This window comes from Phoxinus phoxinus, assembly GCF_949152265.1.
Source record: "Phoxinus phoxinus genome assembly, chromosome: 15".
NCBI classification, from domain to species: domain Eukaryota; kingdom Metazoa; phylum Chordata; class Actinopteri; order Cypriniformes; family Leuciscidae; genus Phoxinus; species Phoxinus phoxinus.
The window spans coordinates 28,455,295-28,473,222 of NC_136890.1; the positions used below are offsets into that span (position 1 = coordinate 28,455,295).

At 36.5% G+C, this 17,928-nt stretch overlaps 1 protein-coding gene across 1 annotated transcript; it reads left to right on the forward strand.

Moving 5' to 3' along the window:
* The first annotated feature begins 1,972 nt into the window (after window positions 1-1,972).
* traf1 (TNF receptor-associated factor 1) lies at window positions 1,973-17,593 on the forward strand. Its single transcript, XM_079636969.1, has 10 exons — window positions 1,973-3,192; window positions 3,664-3,751; window positions 4,024-4,122; window positions 5,616-5,777; window positions 8,115-8,174; window positions 8,260-8,328; window positions 8,990-9,412; window positions 11,262-11,439; window positions 13,263-13,411; window positions 17,035-17,593. The coding sequence occupies exons 1-10, from the start codon at window positions 2,978-2,980 to the stop codon at window positions 17,251-17,253; spliced, it is 1,662 nt and encodes a 553-aa protein (XP_079493095.1). The 5' UTR covers window positions 1,973-2,977; the 3' UTR covers window positions 17,254-17,593.
* Window positions 17,594-17,928: the final 335 nt, after the last annotated feature.

The window sequence follows — 17,928 nt, forward strand, 5'->3', positions numbered from 1 at the left end:
CTTATGTGCACCAAGGCTGCATTTATTTGAACAATGATACAGAAAAACAGCAATATTGTGAAATATTATTACTAAATAAAACAGGTGTTTCCTATTTTAATATATTTAAAAATGTAATTACTCCAGTCGTCAGTGTTACAGTACATGCTCCTTCATGAAATCATTCTGGTGCTCAATAAACACTTATTATTATTATCAATGCTGAAAATAGTGATGCTGTGTAATATTTTTGTGAAAAGCTACATTTGAATTGTTCTCTGATGAATAGAAAGGTCGAGAGCAGCATTTATTTGAAATCTTTTGTAACATAAACATCTTTACGGTCACTTTTGATCAATTTTATGCATCCTTGCTAAATAAAAGTATGAGTTGCTATAAAAAAAATCTTACTGATGTTCTATATATTCTTGTTTTGTGAGATTCACTCAGTCATGTAGTAATATCTCTTATATACAGTATGTGGTGAAGGTTTGTAAGAGAATGACTCTGCAGGTCTAGATTCCAAGAACAGTTGCAGTTGCGTTGCAGGAACTGAATGATGTGCATCTACTCAGCAGAACTCAAAATCAAAACCAAGTGAAGCGTCAGAAGCGAGAGGCGTGCTGATGTAAAACTTCAGATATTCAACACTCAGCAAGCCATAAACACATCTGGCTCCTTAACTCCATCCTCCAATATCCTTAACACCCATACTTGTCTTCCACCCAGACAGATTTACAGAAGACGCTGCCCTAAACTTAAACCGCCTCTCTGTTCCCGTCGTTTTGGGGACGCCCAAACAGCAAGATCGATAAGGCCCATCGCATTTTAAGCTTTTGCATCATGAGGTTTCGGTATTATTGGATTGCATCTTCTCACGGTGATTCATGAGGGTACAAACATCTTCTTTTTCAAGGAAACCTCTCGGGCTCCTCACCAGCACCTGCTGCAGTCATTTTGATGCACTGGTCCCTCATGTGATCGCTGTTTAATGAAAAACAGGCCAGCATAGCCCTGCTCTCCTATTACAGAGTAATTGATTTGAGGTGAGGAATGTCCCTTGTAGAGGTGAATAGTTTCACCCAAGTCATTAATCCCCTCAACCAGATATTGAAAACCCCCGACCGGCCTCTTTAGCAAAAATTATCTCTCTTGCTCTCCTTCCCTCACTCTCTTATCGTCTAATCTGCTGTCAGTTGTACCATCTAATAGCGTCTCACAGACAATTATTCACTATTTATCAGCAATTATCTACAGCTTTCATAAAGTTTATTTGGCGTTAAAGTGCGTCACAGGTTGAAGTGAACAAATATTTTTGTAACCCGCTGTAAGTATCAGTCGACATGATACGCAGATTTGTTATGACTTTTTTTGCATGCCGTACATTGTAGCAGCATGCTATAAAAGTGGGAGATTCCTATCTGAGTAGAAAGTAAATAAAGTCTTCTGAGGGTTTTTCCACTCTATGTTCAAATGAAATGCTGCTCGTATGATTAACATGATCAATAATCTTTAGGCCATTTGTATAGTCAAATACTCCAAGCGTGAAGGTCAGAGATGAAACATGACAAGTTCTACAGAGCATAAATGACATGGAAAATGTCTCACTGCATGAGTTATTTATCACCAGCAGCTCCACTTTTTGGTCAAAATCTCATTAAGGATTATTTCATCTTCATTTCACAAACTGAAATGAACAGCAGATGATAAAAAGTTCACTGGTGTGCACAAAGGCTTGATTTTATTTAATGGAGTAGTAGCGTAGACTAAATGGTGACAAATAGGCTACTCCACGATAATATTATTGCTATAATAATATTAATAATTACTATTATTATCATAATAATAAGAATTATTGTTTATATACATTAAATGAGACAAAGGACGCTTTGCAAAGCATAATGAACAAAACAGAACATAGCATGAGACCGTCACACTTGAATTATTGCATAGGCTAATACAGGCTCTCACTCTCTCTCTCTATCTCTCTCTCTCTCTCTCTGTCTCTCTCTCTCTCTCTCTCTCTTTTATGGCTCTACAATTTATGACGTGAATACAGTAGCTACTACGTCCGACATGCCATTTATGATTAACAGACACGGGTGAACATGAAAAATAAAAAACGTGTCCACCACATTGGAACCGCAGGTAGTTTTCACATGGGGACTTTCCGTCTTGACGGATGTGACGGTGAACTGAGGCCAAGTTCTGAGAAAGGCTGTGTCTCAACACCTATGAGCTGCCTATAGCCAGGACTTTACGGCCATCGTTGGCACATACTCAATAGGCTATGGCACCGCGATTTCGGGTTCGACTCATCACGAACCGGTTCACAGAGTTGTTCATTCGGTTTTAGATTCAGTCCGAATCGTTAACGCACAGACTGGTTTTGTAAATCGGTTCAATGGATTCATTGCAAATGTCACTTTCATGTATTTGTTCATCATGAATAATTAAATGACTTCAGCCTTTTAAGCTTCTCCATGCCATAACAGGTTTTAGGTAGGCCTATGTGTAAAGTAAAAATAATAATAATAAAAAAAAACAGTTTAACTCAAAACCAGAGATGACCGTTTTCACTTTTTGAACAGAACACGCGTTGTAAATGAACGCTCTGTAGGCGGGGTCGAGAAAGCAAGTGAGCTGCTACCTAGACAGCACTTCTGCTTTTTGTTTTAGTATGCTCACTAGGCTATCAGGAGACAGACACTGTTTTTACATGCGGTTTTATCACTTTTACTCATAATTTAGCCATAAGTCCACACTTTTTTCCTTTGTCTTCTTATTTTGTAGCCTTTTCAGTTTATTATCAGCCAGATCAATAGCATGTGTCTGATAAGTGGGCGGAAAAACAGCGCAATATTTCCGGGTGTTTGAAAGGGGGGAACCCCGCGGTGTTTTTCTACCGTCCGTGGGTACATACCCAAAAAGTCAAAAGCATATATCAATATGTTATCATAACGTGCTGTTGGCAAAGACATTTCATTTTAAAAGCTCAATGGCTTCTGGATCAGCTGCTTCAGACCCGTCGTTAAACGGGGTTTCGTCCACACCGGGTGAGAACGAGTACCCGTCGGGTTTTCCTCAGAGCATCTGCGATGAGGTCCCTAAAGAGAAGTACTTGTGCAGCAACTGTAATAATGTCTTGAATAAAGCGCGTCAAACGGTGTGTGGTCACCGCTACTGCCTCGCGTGCGTCAACTGGCTGGTCAGGTAAGATAATCGTCCAGGCAGAACAGCTCGAGTTTCATGACGACACACTGTCACACAACACATGGCTTCCATGGCCACTGATTTCATTTTCGGTTTTGATACTAGGCTAATTGTATGTTATGATAATAATTATGGCTTATAATCGATCACTGGGCGATGACTAACTTAAGTTACCAAATGGGTGCTATACCTTTAGAAAATATGTGCCTTGCCATATGTGTGTAAAAATCCACAACGTTTTCTGTGATGGGTGGGTTTAGGGGTAGGGCTAGTGTAACTAGGGATAGAGTATACAGTTTGTACAGTATAAAAATAATTATTTCTATGGAAAGTCCCCATACAATGTGTGTGTGTGAGACATAAAGAACTTAGCTAGTTTATAAAGTGAGTAAATCAACTGTAAATTGCTATGGATGAGGGTATGTATATGTAGCCTGAAATGTCATTAATAAATGCTTCAATTTCATACAGAAACAACAAGGACCTTGTGTGCACAAAGTGTAAAGAAGAAGATTCCAGTGTTGAGAGTGACACTAGTGTACTACTGACTCTTGACCAAGTAAGCAACATTTTTTTATTTATCTATCTATCTAACTATCTATCTATCTATCTATCTATCTATCTATCTATCTATCTATATCTATCTATCTATCTATCTATCTATATATATATATATCTTATGTGATTTATGTCCTCACCCAAATGTACCGGTAATAGTGAATGTGTTTACATTCACATTTCTTATGAAGGCTATATGTCAAAGTATGGTTTTAGACAGTGGAAGAATCATGACACATTTTTTGGAAAGTTATCATCATTTCCCCTCTGCAGTTCTTCAATGATGCGGCTATCAATAAAGAAATTTTGGATCTGAAAGTTCACTGTGCTAACCAAGGCTGCCCCTGGAGAAGCACCCTGAAGGACTTTGAGGTACTTTTCTGTTTTTTGTTAGATGCTCGCTGTCATACTAATTCATGATAAGATTATAGATACTCTTTATTGTATATCTGCATGCACTGAGTTAGTCGTATATGAATCTTTAATGCACTTTACAGTGTGTAATCAGGTCAATGATCAAGGCTTTATTCAATTTATGAGATTTTCTTCTAAATGGTGTGCACATGAAATGCTTTTCTGAGCTTCTCAGGTCCTGATGTGAAGATCATGCTTTTGAACCACTTCCCGAGCCGTCAGATAAAGTCTAGCGCTTTCCACTGCACTTTAGATTAAAACATCGAGTTAATTTATGTAAGACCAGAGATCAGGGCTGTTAACGGGCTGGTAAACATTCATGTAAAACCTACAAAGCTATCGGGAACACTGTAATGCTCTCAAATGTCTTTTACACTTGGCTGAGTCAAAATCAATGTGGATTATGGGGCTTTTATTGATCACATTAGCAACTTCTGTTATCACATTGTTAAATCATAGGAACTCGTTGAAACTAGTTGGCAGGCAGTCATACTTTGTTACAACCACAAGATGCTGTTTTACGGGAATCCTATGGTAGCTTTGTGGTCATTTCATTACATAAACCAGCCATTAAGTCATTAATCATATAGCTGTTGTGCAGATGTTGTCCAGCGTAGTGAATCAATCCTCAGTCTGATAGAACAATAATAAACTCATACTTTAGGGTTTGAAAAGCCTTGTGTGCAACTTTTAGAGGTCAGTGTTTTGTCGCGTGGAGACTGTAGAAATTTCGATGACTTCGACCCTCATGGCTGCCTAATGGAAGCCTTTTGTGTTTCTACCTTCTTTCTGTACTCAAGAGAGTCTGAAAGCCTTTTGAGAATATTGTTCACAAGCTCCCTATTAAAATAGAAACATGTAGGTTGTGCTTTTTAGAGGTTATGGTTGTAGAGGTTCATTAAGTGTATGGAAATAAAGTAGCATTATCTAATTTGTAGTAATCATAGTTGCTTATTGGAATAGTTCTCCAGAATATGAAACTTCTGTCAATTTTTTACTCATTCACTGTACGCTGTTATTATTATATTTTCTGCAGTAGAAAATAAACTCAGATGTTTTGAAGAATCTTCAAGCTTTTTTTCATATAGCGACGACAAGTTATTGTAACCACCAAGTTGTAGAACTGGCAAAAACACCATTACTGGAACATAAAAAAATAGTGTGTGCAAGGCTAAAGACAAACAATAACTCTGTGAGGAACAGACCAAAAATTATTTACTAAAATTGAACTGGCATGTTTCTCGGAGTGGTGCTTTTATGGTTTTATGGTGTGTGTTTTTTTTTTATAGGAATTTTCATTATGAACTGTCCTTGTATTTAAAAGAGCAGCATGAAGATTTTTGGATGAAAAAATTTCCAAAGAAAAAAGCATACATGTTCACAATGATTTCAATAAAGTTTACATTATAGTTGAATTATCCCTTTAATATGCTCAATTACTCATTTAACAGGACCATCAGAGTCAATGTGAGTATGCCCTGATCCCTTGCAATATTGGCTGTGGCATAATGGTGCAGAGGAAGACACTGGCCACGCATCTGGAGAGGGGCTGTCCCAACAACAAGACCACATGTTCCTCTTGTGCTGGTGTCCTGACACCGAGAGAACTCCAGGTAAGCTTAGAAAATGATCATTGTATAGTATACACTAGTAGTATACACTAAAAAAAAAACTGTTTATCTACAGTAAATATGTATTTATATTCTTAGAATAAGATAATTGTACAATATTAAGAATTAAGACAATAGTTTTTCTTTTACTGCTATATTGTTTTAAGCATAAACCTTACTACATTTGGTTAGATTTATGCCTAAAATTTGAAAAAAAAAAAGTTCCTAAAAGAACATGGTGATTGAAAAATGTGAAATTTATGAAAGCAAAGTTTCTCAGGGGAATTCAAAATTTTTGCGAGAAAACGCAAAATTTCTCAGGGGAATTCAAAAGTTTTGCGAACGAACGCCAAATTTCTCAAGGGAGCGCAAAGGTTTTGCGAACAAACACAATATTTCTCAGGGGAACGCAAAATTTTTGCGAACAAACGCGATGTTTCTCAGAGGAACGCAAAAGTTTCGCGAACAAACGCAATGTTTCTCAGGGGAATGCAAAAGTTTTGCGAACAAACGCAATGTTTCTCAGGGGAACGCAAAAGTTTTGCGAAACAAACGCAATGTTTCTCAGGGGAACGCAAAAGTTTTGCGAACAAACGCAATGTCTCTCAGGGGAACGCAAAAGTTTCGCGAACAAACGCAATGTTTCTTGGGGGAATGCAAAAGTTTCGCGAACAAACGCAATGTTTCTTGGGGGAATGCAAAAGTTTCGCGAACAAACGCAATGTTTCTCAGCGGAACGCAACAGTTTCGCGAACAAACGCAATGTTTCTCAACGGAACGCAACAGTTTCGCGAACAAACGCAATGTTCCTTGGGGAATGCAAAAGTTTTGCGAACAAACGCAATGTTTCTTGGGGGAATGCAAAAGTTTTGCGAACAAACGCAATGTTTCTCAGGGGAACGCAAAAGTTTTGCGAACAAACGCAATGTTTCTCAGGGGAACGCAAAAGTTTTGCGAACAAACGCAATGTTTCTCAGGGGAACGCAAAAGTTTTGCGAAACAAACGCAATGTTTCTCAGGGGAACGCAAAAGTTTTGCGAACAAACGCAATGTCTCTCAGGGGAACGCAAAAGTTTCGCGAACAAACGCAATGTTTCTTGGGGGAATGCAAAAGTTTCGCGAACAAACGCAATGTTTCTTGGGGGAATGCAAAAGTTTCGCGAACAAACGCAATGTTTCTCAGCGGAACGCAACAGTTTCGCGAACAAACGCAATGTTTCTCAACGGAACGCAACAGTTTCGCGAACAAACGCAATGTTCCTTGGGGGAATGCAAAAGTTTTGCGAACAAACGCAATGTTTCTTGGGGGAATGCAAAAGTTTTGCGAACAAACGCAATGTTTCTTGGGGGAATGCAAAAGTTTTGCGAACAAACGCAATGTTTCTTGGGGGAATGCAAAAGTTTTGCGAACAAACGCAATGTTTCTTAGGGGAATGCAAAAGTTTTGCGAACAAACGCAATGTTTCTTGGGGGAATGCAAAAGTTTTGCGAGTGACTGCAAAAGTTTTGAAATATATTTTTTCCTCCCATCTCATATTTTTTCCACCACCATGTCCCTTTAGGTTTAGTAGATCCGTAAAAAAGTTTTGCAAGCTAACACAAATTTTCTCAGGGGATTTTCTGAAAATTTTCTTTTTCGAGTGAATGCAAAGTTTATTGGGGAACGCAAAAGTTTTGAAATATATGTTTTATTCCCATCTCATATTGTTTTCCCATCACCATGTCCCTTTAGGAGCTCTGTATAATCTTGTTCTTGAACAATGCTTGGATATTTTACTGGAAAACAATAAATAATAAAAACAGACCAAGAAAATGCTTTATTCAGTGATATGTTTGATATAGATTCTTTCTCAACTTAAACATACAGATATATACAGTATATATTTGTGGAAATAATATGTATGATACATAGGCGATATGTTCAAATAGGCCCAAAGTGCAAGATATTCTGGCTCGTTCATGTATCTAGAGTGGTTTTGGGTCAGCGTGCCCTTGCTTGAAGCCCCATGGCTCGGTTTTAAGCCACAGACGGAGTCTCCAGTGTTTACTGCTGTCCCATATTACTGGTCTTTTTTTTCTATTTCGCCCATCGGGACCTGCACTCCGGGACAGATTAAAGGAATAAAAAGGAGGGGGAAAAAAAACAGAAAGCCTGTGAATTTAGACATCAAGCATCAAACGCAAAACACATTAGTCAAGATATCTTCAAATGCAATGTGTTTCTCGCCTCAAATTAAGATAAAGTCTTAATAAGATGGTTTGGAAAGTTTGTGGGACAAAACTGTTTGTGAACTTTCATCACTGTAGCTAGTGCAAGTGACTTTCCTAATTTCTTCACAGAAGCATGTATGTCCCAGTTCAAGCGATAAGAAGACGGCTAAGGCAGATAAACGGCAAAAGGTATAGAACAGCTGGCTTTGGTGGATCACTGAATATTGAAAAATTGCATGTACAATTCTAAAAAAGATTTCTGTTTCCTTTGTAGAATAATCACTCGGGCAGCTCAAAAAAGAAAGAGCCATGCATTTTCTCAGACGTTGGTTGTCCTTTTAAGGTTGGTCTTTTAATAACAGTAACTGATGTTAATTAAGTTCATTTAAGATGTTCTATATCATTTTGTGGAACAAAAGTTTTATATTGAGCAGAAACTTTTGGACATTTAAGTCACATTTAAAATGTATATATGAATGTAACATTTTTCTAAATGTGGGATCCCCAGGGGCCAAGGGTGGTTATATGAGGTCCACAAAGAGCTTGAGTGATTTTTTTATATTTTTTATTCATGTTCAGTTGGGTTGTATGGCTATTTGGAACAATAATTATTGTGAAAAGTACTTACAAATAAATACATGTTAAATTGAGCTTAAATGGACCCTTCTAATTTGAGCAAAAATAGAGAAAACTAATATTTTGCAGAAAAAGGATATGCTATAAATTTAAGTGGATTATTATACTTGGGGGTTCAATCATAGAAGTAAAAAGTTTTGTTCAATTTGTGTTTAAAAAAATAAACAAAATTTGACAATAGTGTAACAAAAAAACTTACAATAAATAAATATAAATTAATATATTCTTTGAAAACATATGCCTATTCTCTGAAAACAATTTCCATTACATTTCGATACAAATATTATTTTATGATTATATATTTATATATTAGTGTTTGTGTGTAGTGGTGGAATGATACAATGTTTTACTGCAACGCTTTATTGCAGGGTTATGCAGACAAAGTAAAAGACCACGAGTCTTGCAGCCACGTGGGCCATCTACAGCTTCTCTTGGACGTGACCAGGACTCTTCAGCGCACCGTGAGTTCCCCAGCTGAGCGAGGCCAACACGAAAGCCCTGATTTTCTTCAGCCTGGACAGTGTTGTGCATCCCTCGCTTCTCCGGTTGAGGGTGAGATTGAGACCGACGAAGGAGATCCAGGAGTGAGCGATAAGGCCTTCAGCCTCCACGATGACCAGGTTGAGCTTGCTGTTGGCCAGCAACTGGACGCCATACAGCAGAGAGTGCAGGTTATGGAGAACATCATCTCGGCTTTGAACAGGGAGGTGGAGAAGACGCAGCTCAGTGTTATTGCACTGGAGAGGGACAATGACAACAGTCAGCAGATCATTGAGCACTTGGAAACCAAAGTAAGTATTTCAAAAGTTATTTTTCATGACATTGATTGTATAGAAATGTTTACCTTTAAATGGTTTTGTTAAAATGCCATTAGGTTTTTATCATGAGCGTTTTTCTTTTTTAAAGAAGAAAGCAGATTTTTAACTTCTGAGGAACTTTTAGAGATTGTATGACAAAATAAATTCTTGTATAACAAGAGTCCATGAGATGCATTACTAGACCGTTTTCTTAGCCTGCACAATTTATTAAAACCATTTAAAAACCATACAATAGCATAGTGCTATTGTTCATTCACAAAGGCTGCGATTCAGTTAAATAAATACATGCCCTGCAGGTTTAATATATATGCGCTTTAATTATTCACATGTGTGTAGGTTATGTGCGTCCCAGAGCGGCTCGGTTCACAGTAAATGCTGCTCCACATGAACTGTTATCATTTATATGCGCGGAGTGCGTCTCAAACTCCATCTCTGCATATGCTGTGAGTTTGGGTTGCCTATAACGTTCATCTGGGAACACAATGTGCGCCGTTTCATCAGATTTGTAAGGTAAATCATTTATAAACCTACCCCAACATTCTCTAAATATGCAAACTGTTCATTGTGATTTCAAAAATAAAAATAAGTGGCTCTGACATCCACATATTCTTGTTCAAGAAATTACAGTGGCTGTAGTAGCATTTCTGTAATACAGAAGTAGCTAAATGTAAAGAGTAAGTAAACATTTTGATGCGATTAAGTGAACAATTGAATGCGTCCTTGCTGAATAAAAGTATTAATTTCTTTCAAAATAAAACTTTTTAACTGTAGTGTATTTCTTAAAACTAAGTTCAGCATTATCAAAATAATTCATAAAATGTCATACATCTCCACAAAATTTCCATTACATTGTTTTCAGATTTTAAAAAAAATCTTAATTTGATTCCTTTGATAATGAAAAATAGATATAAACAAATTTCCCTTAACATAATTAATGCCATCTAACGTTTCTGGAAATAACTCATATGCTGTGTGTATGATAACATGTTTATGGGTAATTCGTACGGAATTTCATTTTATTTGAATTCTATCTAAATTAAAAATCAAATAACAATTCTGCATCCTGCTACCTCATTTCAAATGTCAGGAATTCAATTCACTTCTGAAAGGTGCACAACCCTGATATCACATTATTTCCATCCTGGATTATCAAAATCAAAGCCCTTGCTTTCCACTGTGTGTAAATAGCAACAACAGATTGAATTACTTTGATGTGTCCTGCAGTTAACTAGGCATTGATCTCATGCTGTGAATCTGCAATATGGTTGGCGCTAATGAATGTGTCTGTTACAAAAGAGCTAAAATGCTATATAGGAATGTTTGGAAAACATTTGTTTCCTGTGATGTGTTTTTTATTTGTAGCCTCTGGGTCGCATAATTCACGGTTTGAATAAGAACTCGCATAAAACTAACAAAGGTATTCGTTTTTTGGGGGTCTGAATGATAATGTATTTGTCCCTATGCTCATAACAAATGATTATGGCTGTGTTCTGTCGCTCGACCTGGAGGGGTTATTTAACACGCAGGAGCTGAGATGACACTCCTGAAGTGCTGAAAATGAAGAGATAAGTTGAAGTATGGATGAGAGGGGAGTGAGTGGTAGAAAATAGATTTGTGTGACAGTTCTCCAAGTGCTGTCGAGAAAAAAAGAACGTGTCTAATAGGATGCAGCTATCTCGTTCTGTGGTGTGTTTCGAAGTGTCTCGCACAAGGCACCAGCTCTGAAGGTCCATTATGATACATTAATTTTATGCTTTTGCAGTGAGCCAATCTGTACCTTTGTGTGATTCATCTATGATAATGGTTTTCCATCACGTTTTAGGTAGCCGAGCTGCAGCAGAGGCTGGTCAGGAAAGACATTCGCATCACTTCATTGCAGCAGTGTATCAGCGCCCAGCAGGACGTCTCGTATGATGGCACCTTCCTCTGGCGCTTGTGTGATGTCAGCCAGAGTCTGAGAGAGGCTGCCAGCGGCCAGAAGATCAGTCAGTACTCGCCAGGTACCAAAGCACACGTCTCCTGCACTGCTCTTAATGGGAGAGTTCATCCAAAAATAAACATCGTCTTTATTGACAGATACGTATGACTTACTTTCTTCTAAAAGAAGAAAAAATGAATACAGATTTTTGATTCAAAGCAATATATATATTACTATATATATACCGGTATATATATTGCTATTATATATATATATTATATACACATAGCTTTGAATCAAAATCAACTTGAATTGGGAAATCTGTATTAATTTATATTAATATATATATTTAATATTATGTATATATAATACTACATTTATATTATTTATATAAAAATATACAAAACTCTCTCTATATATACATCTTTTATAAAAAATAAAAAATAAAAATTATATTATAATATTAATAATTATAATTATATATATATATACACACACACAATATTATTTTATATATAGAAATGTATTTAATCAAAAGGGTAAACAATGCAGATTTATTTTTTACAGCCAGTTTTGATCATATTTACCAGGGGTGCCATTAATTCTGACCATGACTGTATATAAAATATATAAAGATCGAACAAACACTTTATATATATATTATATATATATAAAAAATACAAAAAATTCCTGCAATCTACCGGTATGTAAATCAACTTGAATTGGGAAATCTGTATTAATTTATTCTTTTGTGTGTTCTTTTATATAAATAATATATATTTAATATTATGTATACCGGTATGTATATATATATTACTAAATGTATATTATTTATATAATATATAAAAATATATACACAATTATGTATGTGCACATCTTTTACCAGATTTTTTATACAGTTTTATATATTATATCAATTATGTTTTATGTATGTATATATATATATATATATATATATATATATATATATATATATATATATATATATATTCATTAAGCGAAAGGTACATAAGACTGATTCAAATGGTAATTTGTGAGTTTTTAAAGTGTTTCTTTAAAAGAATTGGCTCAAAAATAATCTGTTTATGAATCAGACTACACTGGAAGCGCTGTATATTTTTGGTTTAATTAAAGGAATTTGTTCAGGGATTAGGGCGACACTACTCTTTTATATAATGAAGGTAGATGGTGACTATGGGTTTGGGTTGATATGAACTCTGCATCATATTCCAAATAATATGATAGATTGTGTAAGGAACAGGCCTGCATCTACGCTGTGATTCAGGAAAATCTTCCCCTGGGCCTTATTTTCCCAAGCATGTTCCATTTGCAGTTTCAGTTGACGTAATCGATATATATTATTGACAATCACAGACTCCCTCACTTCTGTGCCGAAGCAAAACAGTTTTGCCAGCACTGAATACTTTAATGCATCAGACTGGACTCATCAGGAGAGCTGCGTTGAATGATTGTTAGTTGTTATCGTGTATTGAGGTAGAATCGATGCTCATTCTTAAGACCAGTGCTGAAAAAATTGAGTTGGTACCAGCGAAAGGGAAAGCAAAAAAAAAAATCAAATGTGGAGCAGTTATAAAGACTGAAATGGGGTTGTTTGCCCAGTGGGCATGTGTCTGTGTGAACACAACTGTAATAGACAGGAAGACGGAGAAAGAGAAAGACTGAAAGAGAACAACTGAAGGTAATTTCATTGACTTGTTTTCTTTCCCGTCATTACAGAATAGGATATCAGAATAACTGTTCCGCCAATACAACAGTCAGCAAAAGGAAGCCACACGTTTGATTTTTTGAGATGAAAGAAGCTCTCTGGTTATCCGCTGCTATTTTTAAGAGTTTAACTAAAGCCCATCACGCTTCACATAAAGATGACAATGCTTTGTTTTTCAGCTTTCTACACCGCCAGGTATGGATTTAAAGTGTGCATGCGGCTCTATTTGAACGGAGATGGGGTTGGAAAGGGAACGCACATCTCTCTTTTCTTTGTTATAATGAAAGGAGAATATGACCCCATTCTCTCATGGCCGTTCAGACACAAGGTAAACCGCTGTAATCAAGCTGTCAATCAATGAATTAATCAATCGCTTTATACACACGTGTTGTTGTTTATGCTGAATTCATACATTAAATGAGTCATATCATGAGGAATCAAATTATCCTTGATCTTTTGAAATAGAAAAGCATTGATGTACTATGGAATTATACCGCAAATTTAAGAACTCAAAACAAGACTAGTCGTACAAGACGTGTTGGATAACACTTTACAATAAGGTTAGGTTTCATTTGTTAACATTAGTTAACGTAAATTAAAGGGGTGGTTCGGGATTTTGGACATCGGACCTCATTTTCAAGTTAGCCTAGTTGTTATTCATCAGTGGAGACAGTTTTCAAAAATGTTCATCCAGTCCTTCCAGTTGCTTAGTTCGCCGATGCTAGGCTAGCGCGAGTCAACGGTATAAGCTAGCCTGCCATTAAAAACTGTTTTACCCACTCCACAGTACACCAAAAGCAAATAAATTATAACGCCAGACTGTCGATGTAAATGTCTATTGAGAGAATAATGTTAGAAATCAAACTACCGGTACTCTTACATCTCAATGATCGCATTACATTTACAGGAACTAGTTTCTCAGCAGCGGCGGAATTTTACTTTGCTCCGGTTAGTAGTACTGCGCCGAAAAGTAAACAGAACAGAAGCGCGCACTACAGACGGGACGTCTAGCTAGCTAGTAGTAGCCATGAACAACGATATTGAAAAACATTTGATTGTAAACTAAGGAATTGGCAACATGGTGATTCGTTGTGCATTTCGAAATTGTAAAAATAAACCAAATAGATGGTCATGCAAAAAGTTTCCACAAATTTCCATTGAGAGACCCAGAAAGGAACCAACTGTGACTTCTTTCTGCTGGCTTGGACAACGAGACACCGGCAGAGACTATTAAAGTTGCGAATTTGTAGTGATTATTTTAGACCAGACGACTTTGAAAACCCCCATCATCGAAACGTTCATAAGTCACTTTCCATATGCACCAACAGCAGATGAACAGGTAATAACTTTTGTTAGGCTACTTTAGCTATCTATGAAGCTAGTCCCTTTCATAACTGATAGAATGACAATGACAACGTTAGTGGAGGTAACGTTACAGTTCAATTTCTGCCCTTTTAGCATCCATCTCGATTAGTTCTTCGTCTGTGTATTCCGGCTCATACATGTAAGTTACGGTTCGTTGAATAAAACGCATTCCTCGTCTCCAAAGTCTGAAACATTGGCATGGCTTTCAAACGTGGCCATAGTCCTATGTTGATTTCTTAGTGAAATATCCTCTGCTTCTGTAGTGATGAGTGTCAGCGGCAGGTAAACACACTTGCGTCATGTGGAGACTCTCTCGGTTGCCTAGGTAACTTAATATCAGTCCGCCGCTGCTGTAGACTGTGCTAATAAATACAGGCAACAAAGTGTAACTATTGCAATGCAATGAAAGGGTAGTTTGATTTCTAACATTATTCTCTCAATAGACATTTACATCGACAGTCTGGCGTTATAATTTATTTGCTTTTGGTGTACTGTGGAGTGGGTAAAACAGTTTTTAATGGCAGGCTAGCTTATACCGTTGACTCGCGCTAGCCTAGCATCGGCGAACTAAGCAACTGGAAGGACTGGATGAACATTTTTGAAAACTGTCTCCACTGATGAATAACAACTAGGCTAACTTGAAAATGAGGTCCGATGTCCAAAATCCTGAACCACCCCTTTAAGATTGAACAATATTTCTACAGAATTTATTAATCTGATGTTAATTTACACATTTACTAATACATTTATAAGATCAAAAGCATTAACATGAGTATCATATTAACATTAGTTAATGCACTGTGAACTAACATGATCTTTTTTTTTTAACAAATGTTAATGCAGTATAAATATTTCGCACAATGCTAGTTAATGAGCTTATTGTAATGTGTTACCACACTTTAAAAAAAATTCTATCACTTAGAGTTTGCAAGATTGAATCCAAATTGAACCAGTCCCTGCATTCATTTCAATAGCTGGCTTTTTTTCTTCAGTACAAAAAATATTACCTAGATAGATTATCTTTTAGATTATATTATCTTTTTTATCTAGATCCAAAAGCAGCGTTGTTTTTGTTAACTAAAATCAAACTATTAAAAGTTGTTTTTTGTTTATTGAAATAAAGCTGAAATAAATATATAAATAAAAAAAAGAGTAGACTTAAAAATAAAATAAGTGAAAATAAGTGAAAGTTGAAATTGTAAAATTACTATAACGGAAATAAAAAAATGGCAAAATCACATAAAAAACTGAAAATATAAAAGCTTATTTAAAATATTATAAATACTATAGTAGTATATTGTTACATTTTAGTTCAAAGTTCAGGGAAGAAGGAGGCAGGAACTGGCGAGTGATCAATGTAAAGTTTAATCATTAAATAAATATCAAACGTGCAAAAGTATTTTCACCCCCCAAAAAATGGTTGTAAGCCAGTTATTTATATATTTCGCTGTAGTGTGTCAGTAGCAAATACCAGTTTGCATTTCCAAACATTCCTTTTGTCATTAATTATAATAATCCAGTGCGATTTCTGTAAGTACAAGGAGTCTGACAACAGATAAATCCACACGGAGATCTGATCTCGCCATCATCAGCTGTCTGGGATTACATGAGGAAACAGAAGAAATGGAGACAGACTGAATCCAGAAGAACTGTGGCAACGTCTCTAAAATCCGTTTCTTCATGTAATCCCAGATGGACTCGATGGTGAGATCAGATCTCAGTGTGGATCATACCGGCTGCTGTCAGACTCCTCGTGCATACACACATCTCACTGGATTATTACAATAAATGGCAAAAGGAATGTTTGGATATGTAAACTGATATTTCCAACTGACACCCAACAGAAAAAGTTATTAATAACTGGCTTAAAACCATGTTTTTTTCTGGTGAAAATACCAACGTGTCTGCACAGTATTGTATACAGTATATAAAGAATATTAAAATAACTGTCCATAAGTCCCAGGCCAAACAAATCGATTAAAATGCTGTTCACATTGAACTGTCCTTCTTCTGTTTTGTAGTGATTGTCATTGTAAAATGAGCATCATTATGTTAGACTCAAGAGGACAGCACACTGAGCACTGAAGTGCATTAATATCTCATGTGTGCATGTTTAGTACACCAAATATGAAGACATACATCACTGCCACTTTACTTATTTATGTTATATATATTTACACTTCTATTCTGGTTTATAGGTAATACTTTTTGGGTCAAATTATTATTATTATTATTATTTTTTAGTGTGATTTGACCCGTTTGACAGCGCATTGCACGTTTACGTGCACGTCTACGTTTATTCTGCTATTGAATGATCGGGCAGTTCAAAATTTCACATTAAAGATAAAAATTTTAATGGCTTGAAATTTCTTAAAGGGTATGAGAGAGTGGAAAAGGGTCATGAAAAACGAAATTAAACTGTTTATGGTGCAAAAGACCCTTACTAAGTGCACCTCAGGACAAAGAATGAAATAGTAAATGTGTGATATGACCCCTTTAATAGTGGCTTCTGCTTTGGTTCCTCAATCATGTGGCATCAGCATTTTCCATGACCTTCCACTGACTTCTCCTGCATGTTCCTGGCAGGTAACGTTCTTTTTCATAGATCAGAACCAGAAGGAGCACGTCATCGACGCTTTCCGTCCCGACCTCTCCTCTGCTTCTTTCCACCGGCCCGTCTCAGAGATGAATGTGGCCAGCGGGTGTCCCCTCTTCTTCCCTCTGGGGAAATTGAGGTCGCCTAAGCACGCCTACTGCAAGGATGACACGATCTATATCAAGTGTGTGGTGGACATCTCCTCCTGAACCATGAAGGCCTGGCTGTTAAGGAGGACCGGATAAATCTAGAGTGCAGAGAAACGACAAACCCAGAAATATTCATGAACTCTGCATTTGCATTTTGGTTCTTTTGGTACATGGATAAAATAGTCTTTAAAACTGTGATTTTTTTTTTGTATGTTATTTTGGATATTTTTATTTTGTATTTATTATGGAATGAACTCTTTGATTTTGAATATCATCTTGACAGTTTTGCATATGTTATAATAAATCAAATGGGTTTACTATCTTGTTTTTGTGTTTCCTCATAGCATAGTTTATCTGCATGGCACATGTCTCAACATTGCAGATAAAATATGGGTACGTTTACACAACAATGATGTACTAAAAAGGAAAAGTTTTTCCTTTGCATTTTTCCAATACGGCCGACAACGTTGTCAAAATGAGCCCGTTCACACGGATATTTAAAAATGCTGTATTATTCATGCCAGGCCAGTAGTCGGCGATGTCACTTTGTGAAAAAACTACGCGCATATAGACTGAACATGTAATTCGCATGCGCGTGACGTCGTGTAAATCAACGGCAGAAACGCATAAAATGTTTCCGATTTTAGTTGAAAATGGTGTCGTGTAAACTGCCCCTATATATGGTTTTATCTGCATGCATGCAGAATTTTAAACAATCAATATTATTGCCATTTA